This window comes from Pithys albifrons, chromosome 6, assembly GCF_047495875.1.
Source record: "Pithys albifrons albifrons isolate INPA30051 chromosome 6, PitAlb_v1, whole genome shotgun sequence".
In the NCBI taxonomy this organism is placed as follows: Eukaryota; Metazoa; Chordata; class Aves; order Passeriformes; family Thamnophilidae; genus Pithys; species Pithys albifrons.
The window spans coordinates 35,228,730-35,256,352 of record NC_092463.1 but is presented as its reverse complement, the minus strand read 5'-3'; the positions used below and the strand labels follow the sequence as shown (position 1 = coordinate 35,256,352).

At 45.8% G+C, this 27,623-nt stretch overlaps 3 protein-coding genes across 11 annotated transcripts in view; 2 read left to right on the top strand and 1 right to left on the bottom strand.

The window, feature by feature from the left end:
* Positions 1–3,026: 3,026 nt before the first annotated feature.
* Positions 3,027–23,694, bottom strand: EXD2 (exonuclease 3'-5' domain containing 2). 6 transcript variants are annotated; one of them, XM_071558172.1, is made up of 10 exons: positions 23,541–23,694; positions 20,388–23,340; positions 11,687–12,095; positions 10,579–10,835; positions 9,461–9,587; positions 8,351–8,676; positions 5,882–5,988; positions 5,529–5,664; positions 4,419–4,775; positions 3,027–3,672 (listed from the first exon to the last, which is right to left on the bottom strand). In XM_071558172.1, exons 3-10 carry the CDS (start codon positions 12,023–12,025, stop codon positions 3,456–3,458), a joined length of 1,866 nt encoding a protein of 621 aa, XP_071414273.1. In that variant the 5' UTR covers positions 12,026–12,095; positions 20,388–23,340; positions 23,541–23,694; the 3' UTR covers positions 3,027–3,455. The 6 variants fall into 6 exon arrangements, with proteins under 6 accessions (XP_071414273.1, XP_071414277.1, XP_071414274.1 ...); XM_071558176.1 differs by having other exon boundaries at positions 20,388–23,336; XM_071558173.1 differs by lacking the exons at positions 20,388–23,340; positions 23,541–23,694 and adding an exon at positions 13,265–13,410.
* On the top strand, positions 12,885–13,355 carry LOC139673545 (salivary acidic proline-rich phosphoprotein 1/2-like). Its single transcript, XM_071559302.1, has one exon. The coding sequence runs from the start codon at positions 12,885–12,887 to the stop codon at positions 13,353–13,355; it is 471 nt and encodes a 156-aa protein (XP_071415403.1).
* DCAF5 (DDB1 and CUL4 associated factor 5) overlaps positions 23,407–27,623 on the top strand; it is a 62,480-nt gene continuing 58,263 nt past the window's right edge. The window contains exon 1 of one of the 4 annotated variants that reach the window (XM_071558165.1): positions 23,407–23,665. In XM_071558165.1, coding sequence (XP_071414266.1) covers positions 23,452–23,665 — 214 coding nt within the window. In that variant the 5' untranslated portion in view covers positions 23,407–23,451. Of the gene's footprint in view, positions 23,666–24,355; positions 24,373–24,433; positions 24,510–26,622; positions 26,940–27,623 lie in introns of those variants that run through there. The other 3 variants (XM_071558167.1, XM_071558169.1, XM_071558166.1) reach the window with 3 other exon arrangements.

The following is a 27,623-nucleotide window of genomic DNA, read 5'->3' as shown; positions in this document are numbered from 1 at the left end:
CATAGAATCATAGAATCGATTGGGTTGGAAAAGACCTCCAAGATCATCGAGTCCAACCCTTGGTCCAACTCTAGTCCATTTACTAGATCATGGCACCCAGCGCCACGTCCAATCTGTGTTTAAAAATCTCTAGGGATGGTGAATCCACCACCTCTCCGGGCAGCCCATTCCAATGCCTGATTACTCTCTCTGTAAAGAATTTTTTTCTGATATCCAACTTAAATTTCCCCTGGCAGAGCTTACGCCCGTGCCCCCTTGTCCTATTGCTGAGTGCCTGGGAGAAGAGACCAGCCCCCACCTGGCTATAACTTCCCTTCAGGTAGTTATAGACAGTGATGAGGTCACCTCTGAGCCTCCTCTTCTCCAGGCTAAACAACCCCAGCTCCCTCAGCCTCTCCCCGTAGGACTTGTGCTCCAGTCCCTTCACCAGCCTTGTTGCTCTTCTCTGGACCCGCTCCAGCACCTCAATATCCTTTCTGAACTGAGGGGCCCAGAACTGAACACAGTACTCAAGGTGTGGCCTCACCAATGCAGAGTACAGGGGAAGGATCACTTCCCTGGTCCTGCTGGTCACGCTATTTTTGATACAGGACAGGATCCCATTGGCCTTCTTGGCCACCTGGGCACACTGTTGACTCATGTTGAGCTTCCTGTCAATTAGTACTCCAAGGTCCCTTTCTGCCTGGCTGCTCTCCAGCCACTCTGTGCCCAGCCTGTAGCACTGCAGGGGGTTGTTGTGGCCAAAGTGCAGGACCCGGCACTTGGCCTTGTTGAACTTCATCCCATTGGAATCAGCCCATCTCTCAAGTCTATCCAGATCCCTCTGCAGAGCCCTCCTGCCTTCCAGCTGGTCGACACTCCCTCCCAACTTGGTGTCATCAGCAAATTTGCTGATGATGGACTCAATCCCCTCATCTAAATCATCAATAAAGATGTTAAACAGGACTGGACCCAACACAGACCCCTGGGGAACACCACTGGTGACTGGCCGCCAGCTGGATGCAGCTCCGTTCACCAGCACTCTCTGGGCCCGACCCTCCAGCCAGCTCTTAATCCAGGAGAGGGTACACTTGTCCAGGCCATGGGCTACCAGCTTTTTCAGGAGTATATTATAGGAGACAGTATCAAAGGCCTTGGCTCAAGTCCAGATAGACCACATCCACAGCCTTCCCCTCATCCACCAGGTGGGTCACCTGATTGTAGAAAGAGATCAGGTTGGTCAGACAGGACCTGCCCCTCCTAAACCCATGCTGGCTGAGTCTAATCCCTTGTCCACCCTGAAGGTGCTGTGTGATTGCACTCAGGATGAACTGCTCCATAACCCTGCCAGGCACGGAGGTCAGGCTGACAGGCCTGTAGTTGCCAGGGTCCTGCTTGCAGCCCTTTTTGTGGATTGGGGTGACATTGGCCAACCTACAATCATCTGGGACCTCCCCAGAGAGCCAGGACTGTTGGAAGATGATGGAGAGCAGTTTGGCAAGCTCTTCTGCCAGCTCCTTCATCACCCTGGGATGGATCCCATCTGGTCCCATAGACTTGTTAGGATCCAGCTGGCTCAGTAAGTCGGTCACTATTTCCTCCTGGAATACAGGAGGGGTATTCAGCTCCCTCTCCCTGTCCACCAGCTCCAGAGGCCAGTTGTCTTGAGGGCCACCTGTCTTACTGGTGAAAACTGAGGCAAAGTAGGTGTTAAGTACCTCAGCCTTCTCCTCATCTTCCTTAACTATATTTCCCTCCAAGTCCAACAGAGAATGGAGGTTTTCCTTGTCCCTCCTTTTGTTATTAATGTATTTATAAAAGGACTTTTTGTTATCCCTAACTGAAATAGCCAAATTTACTTCAAATTCCACTTTTCTTTCCCTAATTTTTTTCCTGCATGACCTAGCTCTATCTGTAAATTCTTCGTAAGTAGCCAGCCCTTTTTTCCATAGTCTGTAAACTTTCTTTTTATCCCTGATTTCTGGCAGAATCTCCCTATTTAACCAAGCTGGCCGTCTTCCCCTCTGGCTGGCCTTTCGGCACACTGGGACAGCCTGTTGCTGTGCATTCAAAATCTCCCTCTTAAAACATGTCCATCCCTCCTGGACCCCCTTACCTTTAAGGGTTGTTTCCCAGGGTATGCTCTGAATCAGTTTTTTGAATAGGCCAAAATCTGCTCTCCGGAAGTCCAAGGCAGAGGTTTTAATGGTGGCTCTCCTTACATCCCTGAGGACTGAAAATTCTATTATTTCATGGTCACTATGCCCCAGGCGGCCTCCAACCACTACATCATCTACCAGCCCCTCTCTGTTTGTAAACAGTAGGTCTAGCAGGGCCTTCCCCCTGGTAGGCTCATTTACCAGTTGATGAAGGAAATTGTCCTCTATACACTCCAGGAACCTCCTTGACTGCCTCTTCTCTGCAGTATGAAGCTCCCAGCAGATATCTGGCAGGTTAAAGTCACCCACAAGAACAAGGGCTGGAGATTTTGAGACATCTGCCAGCTGCTTGTAGAATAATTCATCCCCTTCATTATCCAGAATTTAATCCTGACCCATAAATTCTGAGTTGACTCCTCATCCATCCCTCAAGCTGAGCTCCATGCACTCTAGCCAGAACTCCAGGCTTTCCAGCCAGTCACTGACATAGAAGGTGACACCTCCATGCCTGTCCTTCTTAAAGAGCCTGTATCCTTCCATCCCAACACTCCAGCCGTAGGAGTCATCCCACTCCATCTCTGTAATGCCAGTAAGATCACAGCCCTGCAGGCACACACACACACTATTCACCACAGATAAGCAGAAGAACATTTGTTATAAACTGCGTGTTGCTGGAAGCTGTTTAACAAAAGACTTGGCATGGGTGCTTCCACACTGCCAGTGTGTTATTTCTCATCAGGCACCTGCCACGAGGAAACTTGCTGAGGTTATCTGCAATGCTGGTACAGCTCACAATCTGCAAAAAAGTAAGGTTTCTTTGCCACTTCCAAACAAGAAATCTCTCTCTGGCAAGGGCTCTTCTCTAAGAAGAACTCATATGAATGCAACTGCACTGAAAACAAAGACTTTTATCAGAAGACTCCAAAGGTGCAGCCAAGGGTGCAAATGTATGTCAGAAAATCTGGAAACATTCATATATTGTACTCTGTGTTAAGAGAGATGGTCTGCAGGCATCAAGCATCCTGGAGGGTAGAAAATAATTCTCCACAGTCACTTTGAGAAGTCCCCTTAGTATGTCACTCTTGCATTAAACTAGTTAGGGACAGACTAAGATTAAAAATTCCAAACCACCTGAAAGTTCAAGTCAACAGATTTAACTGTCAAATTTAACTCTATAAAATGTCAAATCTGGCAGATCTACTGCTACCTGTTTGCAAACCCAGGCCCAGGTGTTAGAGAAGACAGAGATAAAAGTACTTCTCCCATCTTCAGTTACATATGTCCATTAGACACTATCCAGAGTCCAGGAAGTAAGTTTCATGACAGCTCGATCTGAAGATCCTCCCCATACTTTCGGATCAGCTTCACATGGTTATGATCCACTGACCACTGCTCTGGGAGGTGCTTGGGCTGCATACTGTCCAAGAAATGCTGCCGCCAGCGTCTTTCCAACTGCATAAGGGAGCGCAGGCCTCCTTTAGCAAAACACTGCACCACCTTCAGTCCATGAGGCATGTAGCTCTCATTGCAGATCCTGTCAGGACACAAGCAGAGTTCATTTTCACACAAGACTACTCTAAGACTCTAGATCTGTCTCCAATAAACAGCAAGACACTGAAGATACTTTCAGCTGCAGAATTTAATTACAGACACATGGTAAGCTAACGAAGAGGGAGAGTTTTAAGCTTTGCTTCAATGCTAAACTGCTTTCTCGAACACAGTTACACTGTGAAGCTGGTTTCTCTACACTGAGAGTGTTCTTCTATAGCAACACTAAACAAAGTCCTTTAGGTCCATTACAAGCTCCTCAGGAGACAGACTGCAAATTTCTCAAGGCGAAAACTATATGACCCTCCAGAGCACTGATCCTGCCACTGAATTCTCCGCCTGGATAGATTCTGAGTTATAACACTGGCACATGACAAAGAATAGTAAGCATAAAAAGGAGGAAATACTGATTTCATGCAGACAGAGACTAGATACTTGTTAAGAAAAGATGTTTGGGGAGGCTTTGAGAAAGTGGAAGAGATTTTTGATATGATTGTTGTTCAGCCTCCCTTCCTGAGCTGTCCTTCAAAAGAAGTATAAAGTGTTGGATGGGAAGATGGAGAGCAAGAACAGAAGACTGTTACAAGAGGAAGGGAAAGAGGAGAATAAACAAGAGCTGCAGTTCCCAGACAACTCCTGCATTGGGAGGAGAAGCATGTAAATAAGAACAAAACCACTAAGAAATGCAATATAAATTACTAAAGTCTTACACCTACTGATGGGCTGTTATACCTGGTTTCCAGATCAGCTGCTTCCAGAAGCATCTCTGGTGTGACTGCCTCTGTGTTAAAGAAGTCCTTGATGCTTTGCAGAAGCTCTGCCCTTCGGGGGTCAGGCAGGCTGTCTGCATTCAGCAGGGCTCGCGCTCCTGAGCGCACCTGCCTGCGCAGAGGGTCCTCCAGGAGACGTACACCTTCCTCGCAGCCAATGGGGGCACCAAACTCCTCAGCCAGCTGCTGCTTCAGATGGTTGTCATAGTAATTGGAAATGGCATGGCAGGATGTGCAGAGTAGGAGTACATCATGGGAGTTGTGGTCCTTCATCTGGATGGGAAAGTGCCTTCGGTATTCATGAGGAACAATGTTCTTCCTAGAGAACACAAAACCAACAGTTCATTACAGCTGCCAGGAGCTACTACTCCCCAGTTCCTCCTCTTCCTGGCCCAGAAAGGGTCAACTAAAACTAGAAGTCTAGGAAAACAAAGATTACCAGGATTGGGGCCCTTAGTACAGCAAGAGATTATTTTTGTTCTTTTATTTGTAGTTCTTTCTACATGTTTTCTGCATTTCTCTTTTTTGCCTTCCAAAAATTTATCCCTTTCAATCAAAAAGAAAAAGATTCATACTGTAAAAAAAAATAAAGAAAGAAATGCTCTGTGAGAAGTACATTTCTCAAATAATCAGTAGCAGCTGCAAAGAAAAATCTCATTATTTTTGACCTTCTGAGCTTTAGGCTCACCTAAACTTTTCAAAAATGTAAGTATTAAGTAATGGAAGGACTAGTACAGCTATTTTCAGAAGGGGATGCCACCTGAACAGTGTGTGTTGGCACACTGCTGCCCCCCCCCACATTCAAACTGTAGCACACAGATGTTCCATGAGAGCTTTGCTCTCTCCTAGGAGCAGTATCTCCTGCCTCTGTAAAAGGAAAGGCTGGTCTCTTCAGTGCCAGATCTACCCAGTCACATACAACTACAGAGCATTCAAATAGTGACAGCCCATCCAGGACACAAACAAGCCTAATGTTTCAGGCCACTAACCAAATTTATGGATGCCAAACTAGATGCAGACCTTGGTCCTGTTTTAGAAGATGTGTTTTTCTCCTACCCACTAAACAACTCACCGGATATAGGATTCCCGCTTGCCACATACAACACACAGGTTTTCTTTGACTGTCAGATAATAATCAACTTGAGACTCAGGACGTCCTGAAGGCTCAAACCGCAACTTTACAATGAATGGGTCTGTGCTAACTAGCTCTAAAAGGATAAAGACAGAGAGAGAATATTCAAGACAAATTTGTATTTGAAAGCTAAAATAACAATGCTACAACATAAGAATCATCCTAATGAATCCCCAACAGTATCTTCCATAAGAAAGGATACGAAAGATTCATGCTCCAAGAAACAAGAAAAAAAAAACAAAGAAAAAAAAAAGCTGTATTTCAAATACCAGCCAGAAATCTGGTATGCCTACCTCCAATCCCCTTGTCCAGATACCACTGAGCCTTCTTGCGATCACAGGTGCACAGGGGTTGTCCATCTGGCGCATGCAGGAAGCAGTTGTCATACAATGGAGATTTTCTATGAAACAAAGGCAGCATTACAGCAACTACAACAGCATGCCAAAAAAACAGAGCGCTCTATAGCCACGTGTGCCACACTTCAACTCATGCAGCCTCTTCCAAATCACAGTAGCACCCCTAAACGCACAATTGAGGCTGCCAGGACTGCACAGACTGCTGCTAAGGGAAGCAGTACATCTAAAAACTTACCCAGGGTTCACTGACTCTAAGGTATCTTTGTTCTCTGCTGCCAACAGAACCGTAACTCTGAACCCCAACTTTCAAGAGATGCCATCAATGATGACAGCCTTTAAAAAAGAATTACATTAGAAAACAAAAGAGAATTGAAGTCATGAAGATAATGAGCCAAGAGTAAGCTCAGTGTCAACTTGCAGGCAAGGCAGTTTCAAGGATTGGCTGCCTAAGCCTGTATTTTACTGTTTTATTAAAAAAAACTTGTCTAAAAGTTAGTGTAAGTAGTAATTACTTCATTTACCCAAGCCATTTACCCAAAAAGACTCTTGCAGCACTGGAAATTCAAACACAATCCATGAGAACAACAAAACTGAGCTGAGGCCCTCAAACACAGCCTCACCCAGCCTTTGGCAGTGACAAGAAGTCCTGCTTGAGCAGTCTCCGGTGGTTTGTGGCAGTCTGTGGAAGGACCCTGTTTTGCAGAAAGTGTTTCCTTATTCTGCCAACCTCCTTCAAACAAAACTGGAGAGTGGACAGGTTGGGCTCAGAGAGGACCTGGGAGTAACTGGCCAGACATGTCAGAACACAGTGAGAAAAAGTTTTCTTTCTTCGCTCCAGCAAGATTGTACAAGTAAGAAGTCAGCAGCTTTACCAGCTAAAAAGGTTGATTCTCAGGCTCTGTAATCTGACAGAACAATTTCTTTCGAGGTCCATGAGTGGGAAAAAACCCCAACAAAACAATGATATAGGAGGTGTCCTTCTACTGAGCATCCACTCAGTCATCATGACAATTTCAGTACTTCCCAATTCTAAATGAATAAACATTAAAACTAAACAGACTTAAACAGAAAGGAAAAGTGGAAAAGGACTTTTCAAACCACACCCCATGTTATTACAGACCAGAGCCACACTGCTGTAAATACTGTAAAAAACAGTGAGTCTACAGATCTCTCGTAAAGTCAAGCGCACTTAAAAACAAAAAATAAATAAACAAATATGGGGAGATCTCAATTTATCTTGGAATACAATTTTGTTTAAATTTTAATCCTCCCATCAGATGCAGTACTCCTGTTTTGTAAGACAGCCTCCCAATAAAAATATAAAACAAAAATCTGGAGGAACTTGCTGTGTAAAACACAATACCTTTAAAGACTGCTAATGAAATCAGTATTATTGACTACATTACGATGTCTCCATTGCCAATCCAATAAACCTAAAAAGGAGAAAACAAGTACTAGAACGTCTGGCTTTCTTTCCCAATAATTACAGACAATTTTAGTTTCTATATCCAGTGATAAATTTTATTAGATTGTATCCCAACAAAACCAAACATACTAGCTCCCCACATCTTCTACTGCAATTAGCTTAAAGAGACTTCCCCGACTAGTTCTGAACTCTCATTAGCAAAAGGCCATAAGAATTTAGGATCCACTCCAAAAAATCACCTGTGAGGATGGTAATCCTGAATCCTGCAACAGCTGCCTCTGCAAGTCCAAAGCAGTGCTGTTCCCTCCTCTCTCTCCCAGGCCAACAAAGAAGGGCAGGGTTTGTTGCTACCGCAGACTGTTCCTTTCTGTGGCCTCTGGCACCTCACAGAACATGTCCTACCGCTGTTAGCCTTAGCTTTCAGCTCTGCTCAGTACCCTGCCATCTCTGTGGCCACAGTGACACGGGAGAGCAAAGTACAAACAGCAGTCCACGAGGCAGATCCTGATGAAAGGACAAACTCTATGCAGTTATCACCTTTTCCCTGGAGGAGACAAGGCACAGCTCTTTGGGAAGCAGAACCATAGCATATGCTGAGCTGGAAGAGACCCATCAGGATCATCGAGTCCAACTCTTAGCCCTGTGCAGGACACTCCAAGAATGACAGCTGGACAGGCAACCACTGCCTGCTGGGACTCTGCTATATGGTTAATGCTTCCCAGGGGAAGGAAGGGCAAAAGTTGAAGACAACGCTTCAACTTGCTCATGACCTAGTACAGATCCCAGTGCTGCCATGCTTTCAACACCACCTAGAGAGAAATGAGGAAAACAGAAAAAATATCTGGCTCCCATGACTGTTATGTCCTTCACTTCTTTTCCTAGCCTGTGTATTATCCACTTTGTTTAATGAATAGGGCGTAAGGCAACATTCAAAGTTTTTCATCTGCAGTGCAAAGACTAAAATGTGCTCATACACTTACCGTGCAGAATATCCCACACCCAGAGGTTTTCGCTTCTGCCTCCGTGGATCTCTCACTTGCCGATTGCCAGACGACTGCCCATTCACCCAAGATTTCCGATTCTTTGTTTTCTGAGGGGAGTGTCCCTCTCCACTCTTCTCCTCTCCTGTGCTGCCACTCCTTCTTCCTCTAAATGGGATATCCACCAAGCCCCGGCATTTACCCAATGCTTTTTCCCAAGCAGTGACAGAGTTTGCATCTTCAGATGTAGCAGGGAGGCCAGCAAATCCCAGCAATTGGAGGAACAGAGCCACTGAGACCTGGGCATCCCTGGCAGCATAGAGAACCTACAGAAAAGCACAGACATCTAGATATTGACAAACAGCAAATACTCCCAAACATCATTAATCTTTAACACTTGGTACAGTAAAGCCAGAAACTGCATTCATTTCCTCTGAAGTTCAAAGTTTTGCCAGTTGAGTGGCACTTCCATAATGTCAACACACCCCACATTTTTAGGGTCAGTCAAGATTTTAAGTACTCGCGGATGTCCCCAGGAACTGCAACAGACTGAAAAAATTCAGGTCAGCCAGACCTTAAAACACCCTTCTACCCCGCCAAGCCCTCCCTAACTAGAAAGAAGCTCCCTTTTGACATACTGGCTATAAATATCCAGCGTGGTTCTTTGTCCTGTCACTCCCTCTACCGGTCACTGATATGGCAGACACCTGCAGCTTGACTAAAGAAACGGAGCAATCAGGGAAACCATAATACTCTAAAGGTGAACAAGATTTCCAGTCTCTCTCTAATATTGCACTGGCTGCTACAGAATGAAGAAAAGACATTAATAGAAAGTCGAGGTTTTGAAAACACTTCTTCAAGGGAGATTGCCTTATAGATCTTTCAGAAATAAAGGAAAACAACAGTCAAGTATCCAGGGAGAACAGTAGAAAATGATTTTCAAGGAAAAGGAGGGAAATGCAGGCAGAGCACCTGAAATTAACTTTAGACCACACTCACATATAAGGTTTTGTGGCAGAACTTGAAGAGATTCAGACCTCTCTGTTGTAAACCTTCTTTTTCTACTAAGAAGGTTACTTTTCCTCCCAAAACACTAAGTTGAAGACACACCTGATCTTGTGCCAGTTCTTCTGCCTCCCAGTTGCTGCAACGCACATGAGGAGACTTGTCAAGCGGGCAGTTCAGGACTTTTTCAGCCAAAGACTTAAGGCTAAGGCAGTTGTAAAGTAGATCCTTCCTTCAGTTTAACAAAGAAAGTGAAATAAACATATTAAAAATTATGCACTCATACAAATTCAGATGGCCTCATAGACCCTGAACCTGCCAGAACATAATGCACATGATGAATGACTCCCACTCAAACAGCTGCCTGCCAGATTTACAGGCCCTCTCCCTCCTCTCCATTAAATGTCCTTTCTAGATTTAGTAATGGTCTTGTGTCTGCAACTTGCAAAACAGTCAAGGTTGGGAGTTGGTAGCATTTAAGGCTGAAGTGTTTGCCTCTGAACTACTCACTTTTGAACTAATGAGGTCCATCATAAAATGATGGACTGCCAGCCCTAGGGATTCATGAGGAACAGAAGACCCAGGAATGACTCAGAGGAATCTTGGCCACCAGAGACAACAAGTCTATCCTCAGTGATCACTAACACCTAGGCATACATATAACTGTACATGAAGAACATACGCAAGTAAAACATTTTGTTTTAGGAAGAATGAAGGGTAAGAAAATAGCATTGTAATTGTAATCTTTCCACAGAAGCATTTTTATTAAAAGAGAAAATTAGAACTGGTTTACTTAGTAATTTTTCCAAGAAATCTTGAAATCAACAGTTCTGCTTACACGTCCTGGGCACATTTAGCCCAGACTTCCAGGCATTCAAACATCTGCTGACACAGTGATTGCTCTCATTGCATTACATCACTGTGCCTGGACTTCTTAAAGCTAAACCACGATACTCAGCAAAGTGTATAAGGGTATTTTATGAGAAGACTAACAGACACAATTAGCAAAGGAAATCCTCATGAAGATTTCGTTTCCCTTAAGACCACAAAATAGAAGCTTGACATATTCTTGGGCTGCAGCTGTCAATGCCCATTCTCTAAAGTCACCCTAAGAACCCCAGACCTACAAGACTGAGATCACTCAGCATATACAAATGACTTTTAAAGTATTTCCAACTCCAGTGATTCCTCCAACAGAGCTGCCTCTGTCTTCAAGCACTTACTGCTGTCTCATGGCTAAATAGCGGAGATCCACACTCCCTTTGACTGGAAGGCCATAATCATGAAGTAACTTGCAAGCATCTTCCCAGCATCCTACTCCAACTTTCAACACAGTACTATCTGCCATGATGTCCAACAGAGTCTTTGGGAGAGTCTGTCCACTGGCAACAAGCCTGGGTAACCGAACAAGAATGCAAAGGCCACTGGAAGCAGCCATCTGTAGCAGGGATACAGGATTTGCTCTCCCCTCCACAGATACCTGTAATGAAATAAAAAAATCAAGAGTTCAGGTTACACTATTATTAGTAATACTGCAGCTGGAGCAAATTGCAAAAGAGGCCACTGAAGACAGGAAATACTTATCAGTCAAGTCTTGTTACAGGTCTCTAAAATTTCACTGCAAGTTATGTGATCGGTTTCACAGTATTACTGTCCCCAAGCTATTTCTTACCACAATCTTTCAAGAGAATCTTTCCCCCGATAGCTGGTGAAAGAAATCAGATGTATTTTTTAATCCACATCAGCACAAAGCCACCCACTTTATATGTTTGTGGCAAATTCATTGTTTAACTGTAGCTTATTGTAATGACTGTGGGGTGAATAAATTTCCAAAACAATGGCAAAGACAGACTTTACAAATGGCTTAAAGCCGGTTTTGAGAGATCACACATACAAATGTACAAGCAAAAGAGGAACTTTGCTTTCAGGTTGTCCCGGTGAGTTTTATCTATGTGTCAGTATTATCCTCCTTTTTGGATTTATTATACTTAAGATATTGTTTCTTAAATACATAGCTAGATTTAAAATAGTGTAAATCACCTTTAAAGAGATATTACACAAAATACATAATGCTATATTTAGCCGAACAATTATCACTGTATTTCGTAAAGTCGATTTACCACACGAACTCAGTAAAAAAATGCAACTAGTGAATTAAAAACAAAGCATAAGGAGCGAGCAAAATTAGCGGCTACTTCACTGCTGTCATGACAATCGCATAGGCAGTTTCAATAGTCCTATTTATCCATTTAAACACAGGAACCGCCCCACCCTCAACGATTTCCCGTTGCAAGTCGCAACCTAAAGGAGAGGCGATTCTTGATCACTCACCCACTCACAATCAATTCCAAGCACCGGCCACTTCTCCAACTCCTTCTTCAGCAGTGGTTCAACGCGATCCCACTCCTCCTGCTCTGAAACTATAACTATGTCTGCACCAAGGGTCCTCTCTACCCAGGAAAAGGTGGGAGATCTGAACAAGGAAAGCACCTCCTTATCCTCTGTCTTAATGAGTTTCTTATCTCCCGACTTTATAGCTGCTTCTTCTTGCTGACTGCTATGGCATACTTTTCTTTTCCGACGTTGGGTTGCTTTCCACAAAACCAGGCCCCCCACTGCAACACCCAGCAGGGTCACCAAAGTTATCGTCACTGCTGTTTGCTTGGGCATTGTTTTTTAATTTTCTTTCCACTCCTTCACTTCACCCACTCAAAACGGCATTGTAGGATTTTATCACAGCCTGCAAAGAAAAATGAGAGGTGGAAATTAAGCGCAACTTAATAAATGTGTTTAGAGATATTAAATACATGCAGTGGTACCACAGCAAGGTCCTAACCACAACTTGTGATCCTGCCAGGAAAAGGACCCACTCTGACAGACTGGGTGGTCTGGGGACAGGCTGCTTCGGGGGTGGATTGAGCAATAACAGCAGACTGAGTGCTGCTATTGACCAACCACCGAAAGCCTTAAAGGGAATGCATTAATTTATACTGGTGCCACTGGACGCTTCTACGCACTCTGATATTCCAAAAATAAACTAGTCACCAACATATTTTAGTTCGGTTTGGAACTAGATCAACCTAAACAAGGGCAAGATGGAATTGCTGCCGAATAAGCATGTCGGTTCATGCATTAGTAAACAACAGGCATTTGTGCACTACATTCACATCCATACTGGGGTCAAATGGCTATGCAGGCATTGAAAAGCCTTAAAGCAGCAGCATCTATTCATAACATGGCTTTCCCTGTATCATACAAAAGCTTTAGTATCCCTTCAGTGAACTGAAATCAATCCTGCCCCTGCATCCGCACCTCCCCAGCCCACCGCCTTGTTTCTGAAGGGCTGTCCTTACGCACTTTCCACACAAGCAGAAGTTCTGGTGTCGGTGCTGCTGCAGCCCTGCGAGCCGCTGTCAGCATCCGAGCCCGCGCCGGGCACCTGCCAGAGCGCCTGCGGAGCGACACGTAATTCCCTCCCGCCTCTTAAACTGAGCCAGACGCCTGAACGCAACGCGGGCCACCAGCACCCATGACCCCTCCTATGGCCGTGATCCCAGGCGGCCACTCGTGCGGGGCAGGAGAAGCCCCGGTGGGACACCCCGGCCGCTGCCCACCCATCCCCGGGCTCAGCGGTGCCAAGGCGAGGGCGGGCCGGGGGCCCGAGCCGAGCGCTCCTCAGGGCCGGCCCCGGTCGCGGCGGCCGCGACTGCCACGCACCCGGGCGGAGGCGCTGCCCGCGTCAGGCTCGGCCTGGGGTATCCCGGGAAGAGGCCCGGGCACGGCGGGAGCAGGCGGGAGGCCGCGGGCGCACCGGACCGCACTGGGGGCCCCCTGCAGGCGCGGCCGCCCCGGGACGCGCGGAGCAGCCCCTCCCCCCGCGCCCGGCCGCGGGTCCCGCACGGCGCTCACCGACCCGCTCGCTGTCTGCGTCCCGCGGAACGGCGGCGTCCGGCAGCAGGAACCCCCTGCGGGGCAGTCGCCACACGCACCGGGAGGCTGAGAGCGGCGGACGCTTCCTCTGTGCCGGCGGCGCGGGCGGGCCATGGGCGCCGCCATGTTGTACGGCAGTGGTGGCGGGGCCCTGCGCCGGGACAGGCGGCAGCGCCTTCAGCCGCGGCAGCGAATATTAGTAAAAATACGAAAAAGCCAGCTCTTTTAAGGAGGTTTTTGAAGGAAAAAGAGCTGATTGTTGTCTGCGATTAGGAAGGCTTGAGGGGCTAGCCGTGGAAGCCACCCAGGCCCGGAGGGACCAGAGAGAATGGGAAGCAAAGAACAAAGGCAGCCAGGGAAATAAATAGCAAATCGTAGCCGCCTCTAGAGTGGCGAACTGAAAGAAAACAGAGAGGAAAAATCAAGTGGTATTAAGAAACTACCAGAGGAATAATCATGGCAATTGTTCCTCCCTAATGTGTGGGGAAATACGAACATTAGAAGTCACAAAACCTGGACAATGAGTATTCAGGGAGCTGCTGCTGTTCAGGGTTATGATCATCAAGTCTCGAGGCCATTATTGTCAAAGAACAAACAAGATTCCAGACCAAATTCTGTTGCAAATGAAAGGATCTGAGCACCCAATATTTCCCTGTTCCTTTGCAATTCCCAGTATTTCCCAATTTTTGTGCTGTTAAAATTCCAGCCAGCTGCATCTCTTTGAAGTAGACACTGAACCTGCAGGAAAGACTGCACCAAATTGCTTTCACAATTTGACATAAAATTTTAACTTTGCCACTTGTAATCACCAGGGTAGGAGGATCTATTTAGCAGACACATTACCCAAGGAGTGTAATGAAGCAGGTCATGGCTGGCATCAGAGAAAATCTCAATAGGAGCAGTATTTTTTTTCTGTCCACAGGTGAGTGCTCATCTTTGTTTTTCCCCCTTCTTATTTCTTAACTCCGGATTGTGGTGCAGAGCTATTGACAGCACACAAAGAGCACAGGTGACTTCCAGAAAAACACTTTTATGGGCACATAAAGCTTTCTCCTTAATCAGAAATAAGATTAAGGTTGTTCTAAGGATCTGGTCTAAGCCAGCATAGTGTGATCATGTCAGGTCTCACTGGTGGTGGGGTCACACCAGGGAAGTTTGTTTTCCATTGACATCAGTCTTTGGAACGTACACATTCTTTATACCTCAAAGTTACATCTTCTGTATATTTATAGAATCATAGAAAAAGACCTCTGAGATCATCAAGTCCAGCCCTTGGTCCAACTCCAGTCTATTTACCAGATCATGGCATTCAGCGCCACGTCCAATCTGAGTTTAAAAACCTCCAGGGATGGTGCCCCCTTGTCCTATTGTTGAGTGCCTGGGAGAAGAGACCAACTCCCACCTGGCTAGAACTTCCCTTCAGGTAGACAGTGATGAGGTCACATCTGAGCCTCCTCTTCACCAGACTAAACAACCCCAGCTCCCTCCTGATTGCACTCAGGATGATCTGCTCCATAACCCTGCCAGGCACCGAGGTCAGGCTGACAGGCCTGTAGTTGCCAGGGTCAGCCTTGCAGCCCTTCTTGTGGATTAGGGTGACATTTGCCAATTTCCAGTCATATGGGACCTCCACAGCGAGCCAGGACTGTTGGAAGATGATGGAGAGTGGCTTGGCAAGGGGCAGGGCTTCGCTACTTCTTGTTGGACGGCCTTAGGGATCAAAAGGGTTTGACTCCCCCAGTCAATTTCCTTTTCACTGTCCCTAATGCACCTTAGTCTCTCTACCTCTTCCTTAAGCTCTGTCACACAGCAAGTCATTGACCTGTTCACTTTATACACAGGTGCCTCCCATACCATTCTCTGGTACCCATGCCAGGCTCAGACACTCTGCACAGCCAGAGGCCTGGGTGGCTGCATCCTTCTTGGAGGGCAGTGTCTGTGTAAACACACTCCTGGTATTAGCAGCAGCAATGGATTTCATTTTTCTTGAAACCATTGCTAGCTTTAGTTAAGTTGGGGAGAGAGAGAAATAAAAGAAACAATGAAAAAACCCACCAAAAAGAAAAAACAACAACCAAAAAAACAAAAAACCCCACCCAAACCAGAAAAACAACAATAAACTCACTACCAGCGACCGCTGTTGCTTGGGCTCCTTTGGAGACTCTTATATAGCCTCCCTAGCTCCTGCTAACGAGCCTGACCCACCCCTCACTCACCTGAATCAGTTCCGAGGAGTAGCCACGCCTAGGCAGGAATACGTGTTTCTGAAATATATAATACATGTTTCTGGAAAGCTCTTGATTTTGCTCTACAGTGAAGAGATTTTTATCTATTTTTTAATATTAATCCCCTGGGGGTTAGAGAGCATTGCAATCTCATATGTTGCAGTAACTCACACATCTTGTCACTGATTCATTCTCCTCTCCAGGGAATGTCTGCATCTCCCTTACAGTCACATCCTGGCCCCAGCTTCTCCATCCACCTCCTATGCTCTGATGCACCAGACACAGCTGACCAGCTGAAGTGGAGGTCACTGAGCAGGAGGCAGCACTATTCTGGAGCTCCTCACATGATTTGTGCTCAAAAGAAAACTGCATCATGTGCACGCTCAGGAGAAAACTAGAGGGGTCTGTCTGTAAATGAGTTCCCATAGTCAGATGAACATATTCTGCCTCCTTCTTTTCCTCTCTTCCCTTCACACACACCCCACAAGTTATAGTGCTTTGTTCTATAAGGTCATTGTAATCTAGTATAAACCTGGGTGGCCACTAAGAAGGGTAGTCTGGCATTTCCTGTTGTACCTGTGGTTTGACTGTTCCCTCTGCTCCCTTGCTCCAGCACCCACAATTCTGTAATGACAGGTTAGAGATTCAGGGGACTAATCTGTCTGAAAAGAAGTTCAAGGTAAAAAGCTAACACGTGGGAACACAACAGGCTTATTGGCAGGCCCAGGTGACTGGAAGGAGACCCAAGAAGGTGGTGTGGCTGTGCTCCAGGATCCAGCTGCCCTTCTGAGGGGCAGGCAAAGCGTCCTTAAGAGAACTCTGTCAGAGCTCAAGATGATCTCAGAATACCAAACAAGTCTGCAAAGATTGTTCATAAGTTCACCTATTTTTAATAAACTGACATCCACACAGAAATTTGAAATAGGCCAGTTTTTCCTTTTACAAATTGTTTATTTTGATTTCTAAAGTAATAGAAGTTTATGTGTAAAGTTACAAAAGAGAAAAAAACCAATAAAATACCCCTACATTTATTACATAATTAAAGTCTCAAAGAGAAGATGCCAGCTTTTCTCCAAGTAACAGGATTGTATCCCATTTAAAGCCTTTATTTTCCATGGCATCACTGACATTACAAAGTCCTGTAAACCACAAGACTCTTTAACAGCTTGTCTTAGTACCTATATAGCCATTTATTCAAGTGTAAAGATTGAATTAAAAATAAATGAAAGCCACTGATGCATGAGTGCACTCTGGAAAAAAAAAACCCAACAAAAACCCCTCAAGTTTCCAAAACCTCATGGAGGCATTGCCAAGAGAAGGTAACCAAGTGAGTAAACACCAAATACTGGCTTAGCCTTACTTATTAGAAATCTGTTACAGCAGGTAATTGGAAGCCTTTACATGGTAAACAGCAAGATTTACTTTTCTGTCTCTGTAGCCTGATTTGAGATCTCTGCAGCCTGATCTGAGATCCCTGCAGAGATGTCTGTCAAAAGACTCAATTTTAGCCTGATTTCCCAAGGAAGGAGGCTTATGCAGTTACACTGTCTGTTGGTGTTTCTGCTTGTGGGTCCCATTGCTTCCCCCACTTTCCTTGCCAAGAAAGCATGTTTAAACCATTGCTCAATTCCATCTAAATTTGTACAAAGGTAACTTAAGTGAAATGCAAAGCCAGATGGATGAAACAGGTCCTAATAAAGCTGTCATTGGTAAAATGGCAAGCAAGTGCATACTCTTCTTGATATACATATGTGGATCCACACAGCAGTGCCACATCAGGACAAGTCCATAGGAAACCAGGCTTCGCTTATTCTGCCAATCACAGGAAAAGAATTATTTTTATAATGACATTAGCTTCTTATCCTTTAGGAGGGAGAAGACTAGGGTAAATGTCTCAGTGTTCAAAGGAAAATCAATGATTGTTGAATATCAAAGCAAAGAGGCTCCAGTCAAGACTGAATTGCTGGTAGCAGACAATGAGCAGAGAACTGCATGTAGTCCCCAGTAGCTCATTAATATCACTCTCTCTGGGGCCCCATCCCAAGCTACAAAAGAAAACCAAAATCACATTTCAACTCCTAATGTGATTTATCTTCCTCCTGTCGATGCTAGTAACCCCAGGACTATATATGCAAACAAGCCATTTTGAGCAGTTTAACAGAGCTGATACCAGGGAGGCAGTAGCATATCTTCTTTTGTCAAGAAGTCAAAATGAGATCTGTTTCAATCAACTGAAGCCACGTCCTCAAGGTGGAGTTTCCCACTGCAACAAGGTGGATAGAAGGTTTAGCTTCTGTTGAAAAGGCTATTCTGATTCCCACTTCTACCTGTCAGTGTTCTTCTACAGCCTCACTTCTGCAGACACTGATGCCAGTTAGATTCAAGGAATTAAGTGATGCCATGAAAAGGCCAGAATGAACACTGCTTAGAGAAAAGTTTCATCTGTTAGCAGAAAAGTATTTATTGGCTGTGCAGGGGAAGTGAAGCAGTTAATACTGCTGGAGGCTCACTTCCAATTTTTGGTAGGAATTCAGGGAATTTTATACAGTGTTAGTATGGGGTGACAACATTTTACATGCATATTCATAACAGGTGGAGTTTAGGTGGAGTTAGAGGTGGAGTTTTGCCAGAATCTTCTTTTAGGGGGCATATCTAGGGGTTGTTCTGGTCTTCAGCCTCTCCTGGTGGTCTTCTTACTCATCTTCCTCGTTTTGAACTTTTCAACTTTCTTTGTTCACTTGACTCATGATGCTTGACATTAGGGAGTCCTCCTGATTCATGTTGTCTTGAGTGACCATCTTATCAATCTATGAGCATTAGGATGTTTGAAGTACATTCTTGACATCAATCTTTAGGACAGAACAAGCTATCTGGTATTTACGTAGTGATGATGGTGCTTGGTAGGATAAGGCACGGTTCTCAATATGGAATGTACACCATCTCAGTTAACTCTTTAAAGTCAAATGCCTGTTTCATAAGCAAGCAGAAAGCTGGCACAGCAAAAAATTGAGTTTTCTTCTGGTTTAACTCCTTGTAGTAACGCAGCATACAGTCAGATCTCAGTGAAACTACATCCCAGGCCAAAAGATGAGTCAGTGGTTGCTTACTCCAAGGATCTGCCAAAGTTTGCAAGTTTTGCAAAGAATCTGAAAAAAACACTCTCAGAGGTGTAAGCTGCCAGATTGATCTCATAAGGTTGAGTTGTGCAAATGTTGATCATCATCAACATATTTCTTCCTTAACTGTCAACTCTTTTTATTGGTTATGTAGGAAACAGAGAGGAGTGTCACAACTCCATTTCTTGAAGAGCACTTACCTTACTCCAGTGGTTCAGTCCAGAAGGCACACTCAGTCAGCCTCACAGTATGTGGCTGCTAAGAATATGACATCCCCCATCTCGTAAAACTCAGCTCCCAGCTGGGCACTCCAGACCAGCCTGTGCTGATTTTAGGTCTCAGTGGTTCACTTCCTTGAGTCAAATAAACATTTGAGACAATAATCCTTGTTCTTCCTATCTTTCTGGTCCATGAAATTAGTAAACAAAAGGAAAAAAGCCCAGAAGCCCATCAAATTTTCACTAAGGGGAATAAGGGAAATTATTTTGAAAAAAGATTACTAAAATATGATATAGTCTTCTTGGTTGACCCTCCATTTGTTTCTATTTCCCCTCAAAATATATTTTAAAAGGTATAAATAAACAAATTAATAAAAGCCTTGACTCTGCTGTTTTTCTGATTGAGTGCTCACTCTCTCTGACTCACTCCATAGACATCCAACTATCAGTGTCTGAACTTCTCAGTTTCCACTCTGGATTAACCAAAGCCATTCAAAGGTTCAGCAGAACTCCAAAAAATATATTTAAAGTTCATTTTCTCTGACCTAACACAATCAACCATGCTTTACTTAAATACTTTTTACCTGTTTAAGCCTTCCTTCCAAGTGTTTGACAGCCTCTCAGAGAGCTGTATGCTTGGTATTCTTTTATATACCCACATTATCTCTTGAGTTATCTCATCTGAAATACAAATAAATTAATACCTCTCAAGGATTTATGGATTTCCCCAGAGCTACACCTGCCCTCTATCCAAACTCAAATCATAGACTTTTTCTCTCTTCTATATATAACTAGCAGGAAGTCAGAGCTCAGCAGAGCTAGACCTCTTCCCTGAAAGCCCTCTTATTATCTTCTTTGTGGCTATCTGTAGATCTGGTTTATGTGCCACTCAAACTTGTTTGTCAACTGCCAGGTCTGACTGAAACCTCTTCATAGATCCTAGAATGCAGGGTACACATTTCTATATGGCAGCTCCAAGACAAAGTCCTTTGATCCATCCATGCGACTAAGGCCCTTGTTTAGTTCTTTTGCTGACATACATAGAGCGCCCTGGTACCATCGTTCCATCACAGTTCATAACACAAAGCCATTGACTGCTCTAAATGCCACAATCTGACAATAGAGTAAAGCTGACTGTCGGTCTCCTATTAATGGTCAAATATACCTCAGTCATCAAATGGAAATTACTAATGCAACTCATTCTGCCAATTCAAATTTGTTTGGGTAAGATGTTGAAGGGATAACTTTGTACCAGCAGACATTAAACCCAGAACACTTATTGTCAGTCGTTCCAGAGGCAGAACAAAAACTCTGTAGCATGGACAGAAGCTGATGTGAGAGGAATGTGACACCATGGCCATACCTGATCCAGATCAATTTAGTACTACTGGGAGACTGGGATGTGCACAGCCTTGGAATTAGCAACTCTGAAATTGCAATCCAAAATTGTTTAGGTAGATCATTACTCTAACTACATCACTTCTCTATTTGAAGCATTGTCCTACTTCCCTCTTCTGCATTGCAACAAACATTATTTACTTACCTTCATTTCCAAAGACATCTATAAAAAGTCACCATGCTGTTCATTATCATTTCCTTTTCAGTTTACTCCTCCCCTCTACTGCCTATTTGTTGATATTCCAAACAAAACATTTTTTGGGCTTTATTTCATGCTGCTTTTGAGGCATGGAGGAGACTATCAACATCCTACAGGATCCAAGCAGTGTGTGCTAACAGCCCCTGACTTTCTCTGCCCTTTCAGTCTGGCCAGGCTTAATCCAGTTTGGTCTGTAACATCCAAACAGCACCCCAAATGCTAATGTCCCATAGAACAGCAACTTGATGAAATTGGTCTGTTAGACTAACTACTGTCAATACCTCAATTCCATTCCAAGCTGCAGAAGGTCCCTATTAAAGCAGACAAAGGTGCTACATCAGCATGACTCAGGACAACAGTGCACGTGTTCTACAGAGATAACAGCACTCTGGCTTTTTCAAAGGAAGATGTTACCAGTATAGACTATGGTAATTTCCTTAGGTGTTCAAAATTAATTCAAACAAAGGAATCAGAGAGTGAAAAGAATACTTTCCAAATAGTTTTTTTAAAATGATATGGTCATGTGAGAGAATATTGCATTGAGCAGAACAGATTGGCAGTTTCCTATTGTTTTTCTTGCAAATTCTGACAACATATCTTCTTTCTAACTGCTTACAAACGTGATTTAAAAAAAACCAACCCAAACCAAAATTCAATTAAATCTTTCCTGAAAATCCTGTCACGAGTGCCTTAGGAAATAGTTTTATTTTGAAGGAAGTTCATGTGAATACACAGCTTTACTAAAGACTGGATCCAGAAGATGGAGAAAAAGCACTGGAGATTTTATTGTGTTGCATGTTTATTTCAGTTCAGAAACCAAAGATATCCAAAGATATTCAACCTGGGCAGTACTTTAGGAAAGGGGAAAAAACGAACCATGTGTTGGGAATTCAGAAGTGAGTAACAGTTTTCAGATACAATTGCAGTGGTGCAGAATTTCATGGCATGCAGGCAAAAGGGCTATAAAATATGATTAGCAGTGCAATTTACCTGTGTCTGAGACTAAAGTAACAAACACAAACTATGATGGACAAAGTCTTTGCTTCTCTATATTGAGCTTTGCCAAACATGTTATGTAGCAATAGTTGGCCATCAACAACTGTAACTAGAAAAAGCCTTTTGTATATTTCCCATGTGGATGTTTTCGCTTCAGTTGCAAAACATTGTTAATTATTAATATTAACACTGTTACCTACATTATTTACATTCTCCTTCCTCCTCCTTCCTCCCCACAATTAGAAGGAAAAGTTTGTTATTTACTTCTGATATATGTTAAAAGTAAGACTGTAGTGTTGTCAACTACAAAACATGGTTTATAGGATCTCGTGTTCTTTCTATAATCTTAACCAGGAAGAAACCCAAAGCACTTAACTGACTTTCTATGATGAAATAATTTCAGTTTTTGCAGAAAAGCTATCACTGGAACACAGCAGAAGTCTAACAGTACTCACTAGTGTTGCCATATCAAAGTTTATGTCAGGAAGGGATTTTCTGGTTGGTTGTTTTAAAGTTTAAAGATTTCTACTTCCTAACAGGTGCGGTGCCAGACAAAGATGGCCAGTCTAATTCCTCACCTTCCAAAAACTGCATCTTCCCTAGGTACTGCTGCCAGTTCACCCATGCCTGTGGGGAAACACAGACTTGAAAGTTTCAAGCTGCTCACTTTGTGCAGAGGGAGCATTCAGTTAAGATGCTGCAAGGTAGGACTGGGAGCTCTGTGCAGCACCTCTCAGACATCACTATTTGAATTACACTCCTGTTGTCTCACATGGGATCAGATGTTATGTGTGAAGTATAGGGTCCTGTGAAAGAGAAAAGTTGTTTTTTTCCCCGGAAACGTAACGGTAGGAGTAGTTTTATACAGTGGACAACCCAGATCAATTTCACCTATTTAGCTGCCTTTTGAGTTTTAGTTAATACTGGAGGGTAAGAAAAGAAAATTCATCTATACTTACAACAGTCTTGTGGGACTGCAAGGAGTCTACTCACTTGGGATGGGCAACCCTCTTGTTTTCAGTGCTGCTCGGGAAGAAGCAGAAGACAGCAAGCAATAAAACTTCTCACGGACCCGTAAGAATTACCATAGAGAAAACAACAACATAAAAACCCTAAACAAAGTAAATTCTAAAGCCGTAATGCTTTGAACTACCGCAGAACTCATTCAGCATTTACAGAGGACAAGCCCCACTGCAAACCACACCCGCAGCTGGGGTATTTTCCCCATCTTCCCTCCGGTGCGTCGTCCGCAGGAACGCGCGGTGTGCCGGCCACAGCTCCGGAGGGCTCCTTTTCCATTCACCGCGATCGGGGACGACGCCCGTTCGCGGAGCACCTGCGCGCCCGCCGCCACCTCCTGCCGGCGGCAGCCACAGCCTCAGCTGAGCGCCATCCCGCCGGTCCTCCCAGGGAGAGGTGTGCCTGTTCCCCGCAGGTGCCCGGAGTGGCGAACGTGCCCGTTCCCCGCAGGTCCCCGGAGTGGCGAACGTGCCCGTCCCCCGCAGGTCCCCGGAGTGGCGAACGTGCCCGTCCCCCGCAGGTCCCCGGAGTGGCGAACGTGCCCGTCCCCCGCAGGTCCCCGGAGTGGCGAACGTGCCCGTCCCCCGCAGGTCCCCGGAGTGGCGAACGTGCCCGTCCCCCGCAGGTCCCGGAGTGGCGAACGTGTCCGTCCCCCGCAGGTCCCGGAGTGCCGAACGTTAACGTCCTCCGGCAGGTCCCCGGCGTGGCGAGTGTGCCCGTCCCGCCGCGCCGCTCCGGCAGCGACTTACCCGGCGGAGACGCCACGCTAGAGCCGGGCCGGGAGGCGCGGGCTGCAGCTGAGGATCAGCTGCTGAGGGGAGCGGGGAGGAGCCAGCGGGATCAGGAAGCGGCGGAGTGTCTAACACCTCTCTGCCATGGCTGGCTAAAGAAAAATCATCATAACCATAACAAGGGGGGAAGCGGGGGAGGGGAGGCGGCGGCGGGGGAAGGGGCGGCGGGGGAAGGAGCGGCGGGGAGCGGCGCAGGCGGCAGCATGAGGAGGAGAGGCAGCCGGGGGGGCAGCATGCGGTCGGTGGTGGGGTTCCTGTCCCAGCGGGGCTTGGAGGGGGACCCCCTGCTCACCCAAGACTTCCAGCGAAGACGCCTGCGGGGCTGCAGGAACCTCTACAAGAAGGACCTCCTGGGCCACTTCGGCTGTGTCAATGCCATTGAATTCTCCAACAATGGAGGCCAGTGGCTGGTCTCAGGTAAAGCGAACGCTCCCGGCCCTCGCCCCCTCCCGCCACCCCCTCCCCAGGAAGCATCTTGCTCTCCGGCCGCCTCCCCCGCGGCCCGGGGGGAGGGGTGCCTCGGCGGCGCTGCTCAGAGCCATTCCCCAAACCCACCGGTGCCCGGGAATGGTATTTTCCCAAGTAGGGATCTAAAATGGTTGACAGGTTTTAAATTCTACTGTTACTGTTATCGGTGGGGAGCCCTGGACAAAGTTTTTACGAGAGTGTTTCCCGGGCGCTGGGGCTGGAAGCTGGGGGTGCCCTTTTATTTGATGTCTCGCGTGTCTTTCCTCATATAAGGGAATTTTCTTATTTTTGGGGGGACGGCGACAGAGACAGAACCACCCCGCACTGTGGGCGCCGGTGACATTTGTCATGCCGTGCCCCCGGCCGGGGGTCAGCGATGGCGGCCCCGAGTTTGGCCGGGGTGATGCAGTCCCGCCCGACATCGGGAGGGGAACCGGATCTGTTTAATCGAGGGACTGGTCACTTTGGGGCCACCCCACCACATCTTTCTTTGGGGGAGGGGAGTTGGGGTTTGCTGTGTTCCTCCTCCCTCCCCTTGCACTGGGAGTTTGGAGAGGGGGGGGGGGGTTATATTTGTGGTGATGTTTTTTGGTTTCAGGTTGCCCCTGTTGCTTGCCCGGGGCTGAGAGAGCCATGGGGTTGAGGGATGCTGTCAGGTAGGATGGAGGCGAGGGCTTGACATCAGCTGCGACACGGAGGACGATGAAAGGCTCTGCACCCCAAGCCAGGGAGGGGCTGCGGGGCTCGGTGGCCTGCCGGCCGCTTCCCCCCACCCCGGCAGCGCTTGGTGCAGGTGCTTCTTCCTTCTTCCCTCGCTCCCGGCTCGGAGGGGCGGCCGGGGAAGGAGGCAAACTTGAGGCCGGGGCCTGTCCGGGCGCTGCAGGCCGCGCTCTCCTCGGGCGGCTCTTAGCGACAGGCTGGGGAATCGCGGGCCCATCCCGCCCGCGGCGCCCCGGGGGCTCGACCGCCGAGAGGCCGCGGCGCTCTTCCCCCGCCGAGCCCGGGGCCCCTGCGCACCCTGCGAAGGGCAGAACCCTTCGGGTGGCGGGAGGCCGGCTGCTGGTTCGGGGGACCGCCCGTGCCGGGCCGCGCCGCCCCGGGCAGGGCCGGGCCGGGCCGGGCCGCGGAGCGCCGTGTCCATCGCAGGCCGCGGTCGGGGGGCGTCGAGTCCCGGCCGCCCCTCGCCCCCGGGAAAAGCGGGCCGGAGGGAGCAGCCTCGCTTTCCTTTTCCGCCAGCTGGGACTGGGGCTCACGGCAGCTCCTTCCCCCGGGGCCGGGCAGTAGGGGGAAAGGCCCATTCCGGGTGACTGCCTTGGCAGAATCGCAGAGCTCCCTGGCACCTGGCCGTGTCAGCTTTGTTGAGAGTCGTCTGTCCGCTTGCAGGAGGGTGATGGCGTGGTTACCAACCAAGGGGTGCAGGAGAGGCGAGAGGGCCTCGGTTTTGCTTGGCCACCCTGTAGATAGCGACAGGGGCTACTGAGGAATGTGATGGGGGCATGGCTGAGCGGGCGGCTTACTGCCTGGTCGTGGTGTCTGGGCAGAGGTGAGCTGTATAACACAAAGCTTGCATTAATAACTTCAGAAATAACAAGGGGATTCAGTAAAAAGTTATTATGACTGGTTACTTTTAAGCAGGGACAGAATAGAAACACTGTATAAACAAAGAGTGGAAGCTGACATGCTGAAACCTTCCTGTATGTGACATTCTTACCTGAAGAAACCTACGAATGTAAATCCAGTTATTTCTGGAATACATGTCCATGAAGGATCTTAGTGTTACTGTCGGGTATTCGTTTATCTTTGTGCACATACAACTTTTGAGATATGCATTCATTTTTCTTGTGTGTATACGCATATGAATGTGTGTATTGGAAGGGAATGCTGATTCACCTCTTCTAAGGTTCCCATTTGTGCTAGAGTTGGCATGCTGGTCTGTACTGGTCCTTCTCCAGTAGAAAGTAGAACAATGTATTTCTACTTATAAAGTGCTACAGAGAACTTAAATGTATCTATTGTCTCTTTTATTTTCCATAATAAGTGATGGAAACACCATCAGTCTTTTCTGTTCTTCTTGTTCAAGAAGGCCTCAGGAGATACTTCAAATCTTGCCTATGCTGACATCCATTTGTTACGTAGAAGTATAAAAAGTTGAGGACTGGACTGGACTTTTCAGAATTAATTTTGCCCAAACTGCATGAATCAAGGTAGATGCAGTGAGAGTGGAGGCAGATTTCCTAACTGGTGGACATGTAAAGAAGCAAGTGTAAAAGGAAGACTCAAACAATGTCCACTTTTCATTTTCCTAACTTCTTGCAAAGTTTCAGAATGTTCAAAAGGGGGTAAAGTTTTTCTTTGTATGTAGGAGATAAATGGTAGCAAGCAAGGGAAAAAAAATAAAAGAATGGGAGTCACTTAGTTCTCCTGTATTAGCAGTGCTCAGATTTGGGACAGTCAAGGTCAGGGTACCAAGTCAGACCTTGTAGTGATGTCCTGGAAAAAGGAAGACTCTAATTACGGTAATGTTTTCTTAAGAAAGTTTCATGTTATCTGTGACCATAAGATAGAATACTTTATCTGCAATAGCAACAGCGAGCAGGTGCTTTGTGATTCAATCAAAACCAAGAAATTTTTAAAAGTAAAAAGATTTATAAACACTCTTTTAAATTCCATACCATTATAAGACCAAACTTCATTAAAATTGCACTCAAAAGACTCCTTTTTTAAGATCATACTTCATCTTGAAGCTCTGAGAAACAGCAACAGCAAGAAGAAAAGCAATGAGGACAGCTTAGATGAAAGGTAAAGGAAAGGTATAAGCTGTCTCTACTCTGCAGTTTTGTAGAAGAGTTGCTTCAGAAGACTTCCAAATGCAGATAAAGCCTTAGAATAGATGGCATGTGGGTCTCTCCTCCCTCAAAATAGTCAGTGTGCTGAGGTAAGGATGAGATGTTAGATGCTTCCATCTGTGCTTATAACAGCTAAGAGAGTTAACAGGGATATTGGAATGTGTGAAAAGGGAGAGTGCAAGCAATCTTTTCAGTTATTCAGTGTTAAGAAATATCTATATTCTTAACCTAGAGAAGTCTGCTTTGACTAACTAACTTGTTAACAACTTAGACCTTGTAAGAGGTGATTTAAGTACAGTTGATACAGTACATTTGTTGTGACTATAGTGATGCCATTGAAATGCTGGCCTGCATACTGGCTGGGGTGCTTTCCTTAGGTATGTGTCCCACAGTTTTTGCCTTTTGTTTTGTTTTCTTTTTAATGTATTTTGCTGAAGCAAATCTGTGTGGTTAATGATTACTGTTTCAGTAAACAATTCAAACTGCTTAAACAGAGTTTGTATTACAGTACCAGGTAATTTTCCTGTCAGAATTTTGGAGAGAACTTCAGTGTAGACAAGACTTGCCAGGTCTTTTGGAAGAATGTTTAAGGTATCTTATATTCTTCAAATTTTGTATTGGAAAGTGCACATTTAATAGTCATTAATTTTGTTCCTAACCATATTTTCAAGTAAAAAAGTTGAGGTCCACAATTGAGCTGGGGGCCAGTCTGTTGTGCTTTTGCTGTACCTGTGTGAAACTCAACAGTGTTGCTTTATAGAGGGTGAGAGAGAGATGAATATTTTGGCACAGAAGTGCTAGAAAGGACAGGCATAAGGACAAGAATTTAAAAAAAAAAGGAAATAAATGTAATGAGGAGGTGGACACTCAGGAGAAGATGCAGTGTGATGAGTAGAAAAGGCCTGTCTGGACAATGCCATGAGAGAAGAGGAAAGCTTAGTTTATTGGAAATGTGTAAGTAGGTTGAAACCGGTTAAAACTTGCTGCTGGATAGAGCTGAAAAATTTAATTAGGTAAAATGTGTCTTTGCAACACTTTATTTACTAATGGTGGTTTTTTCT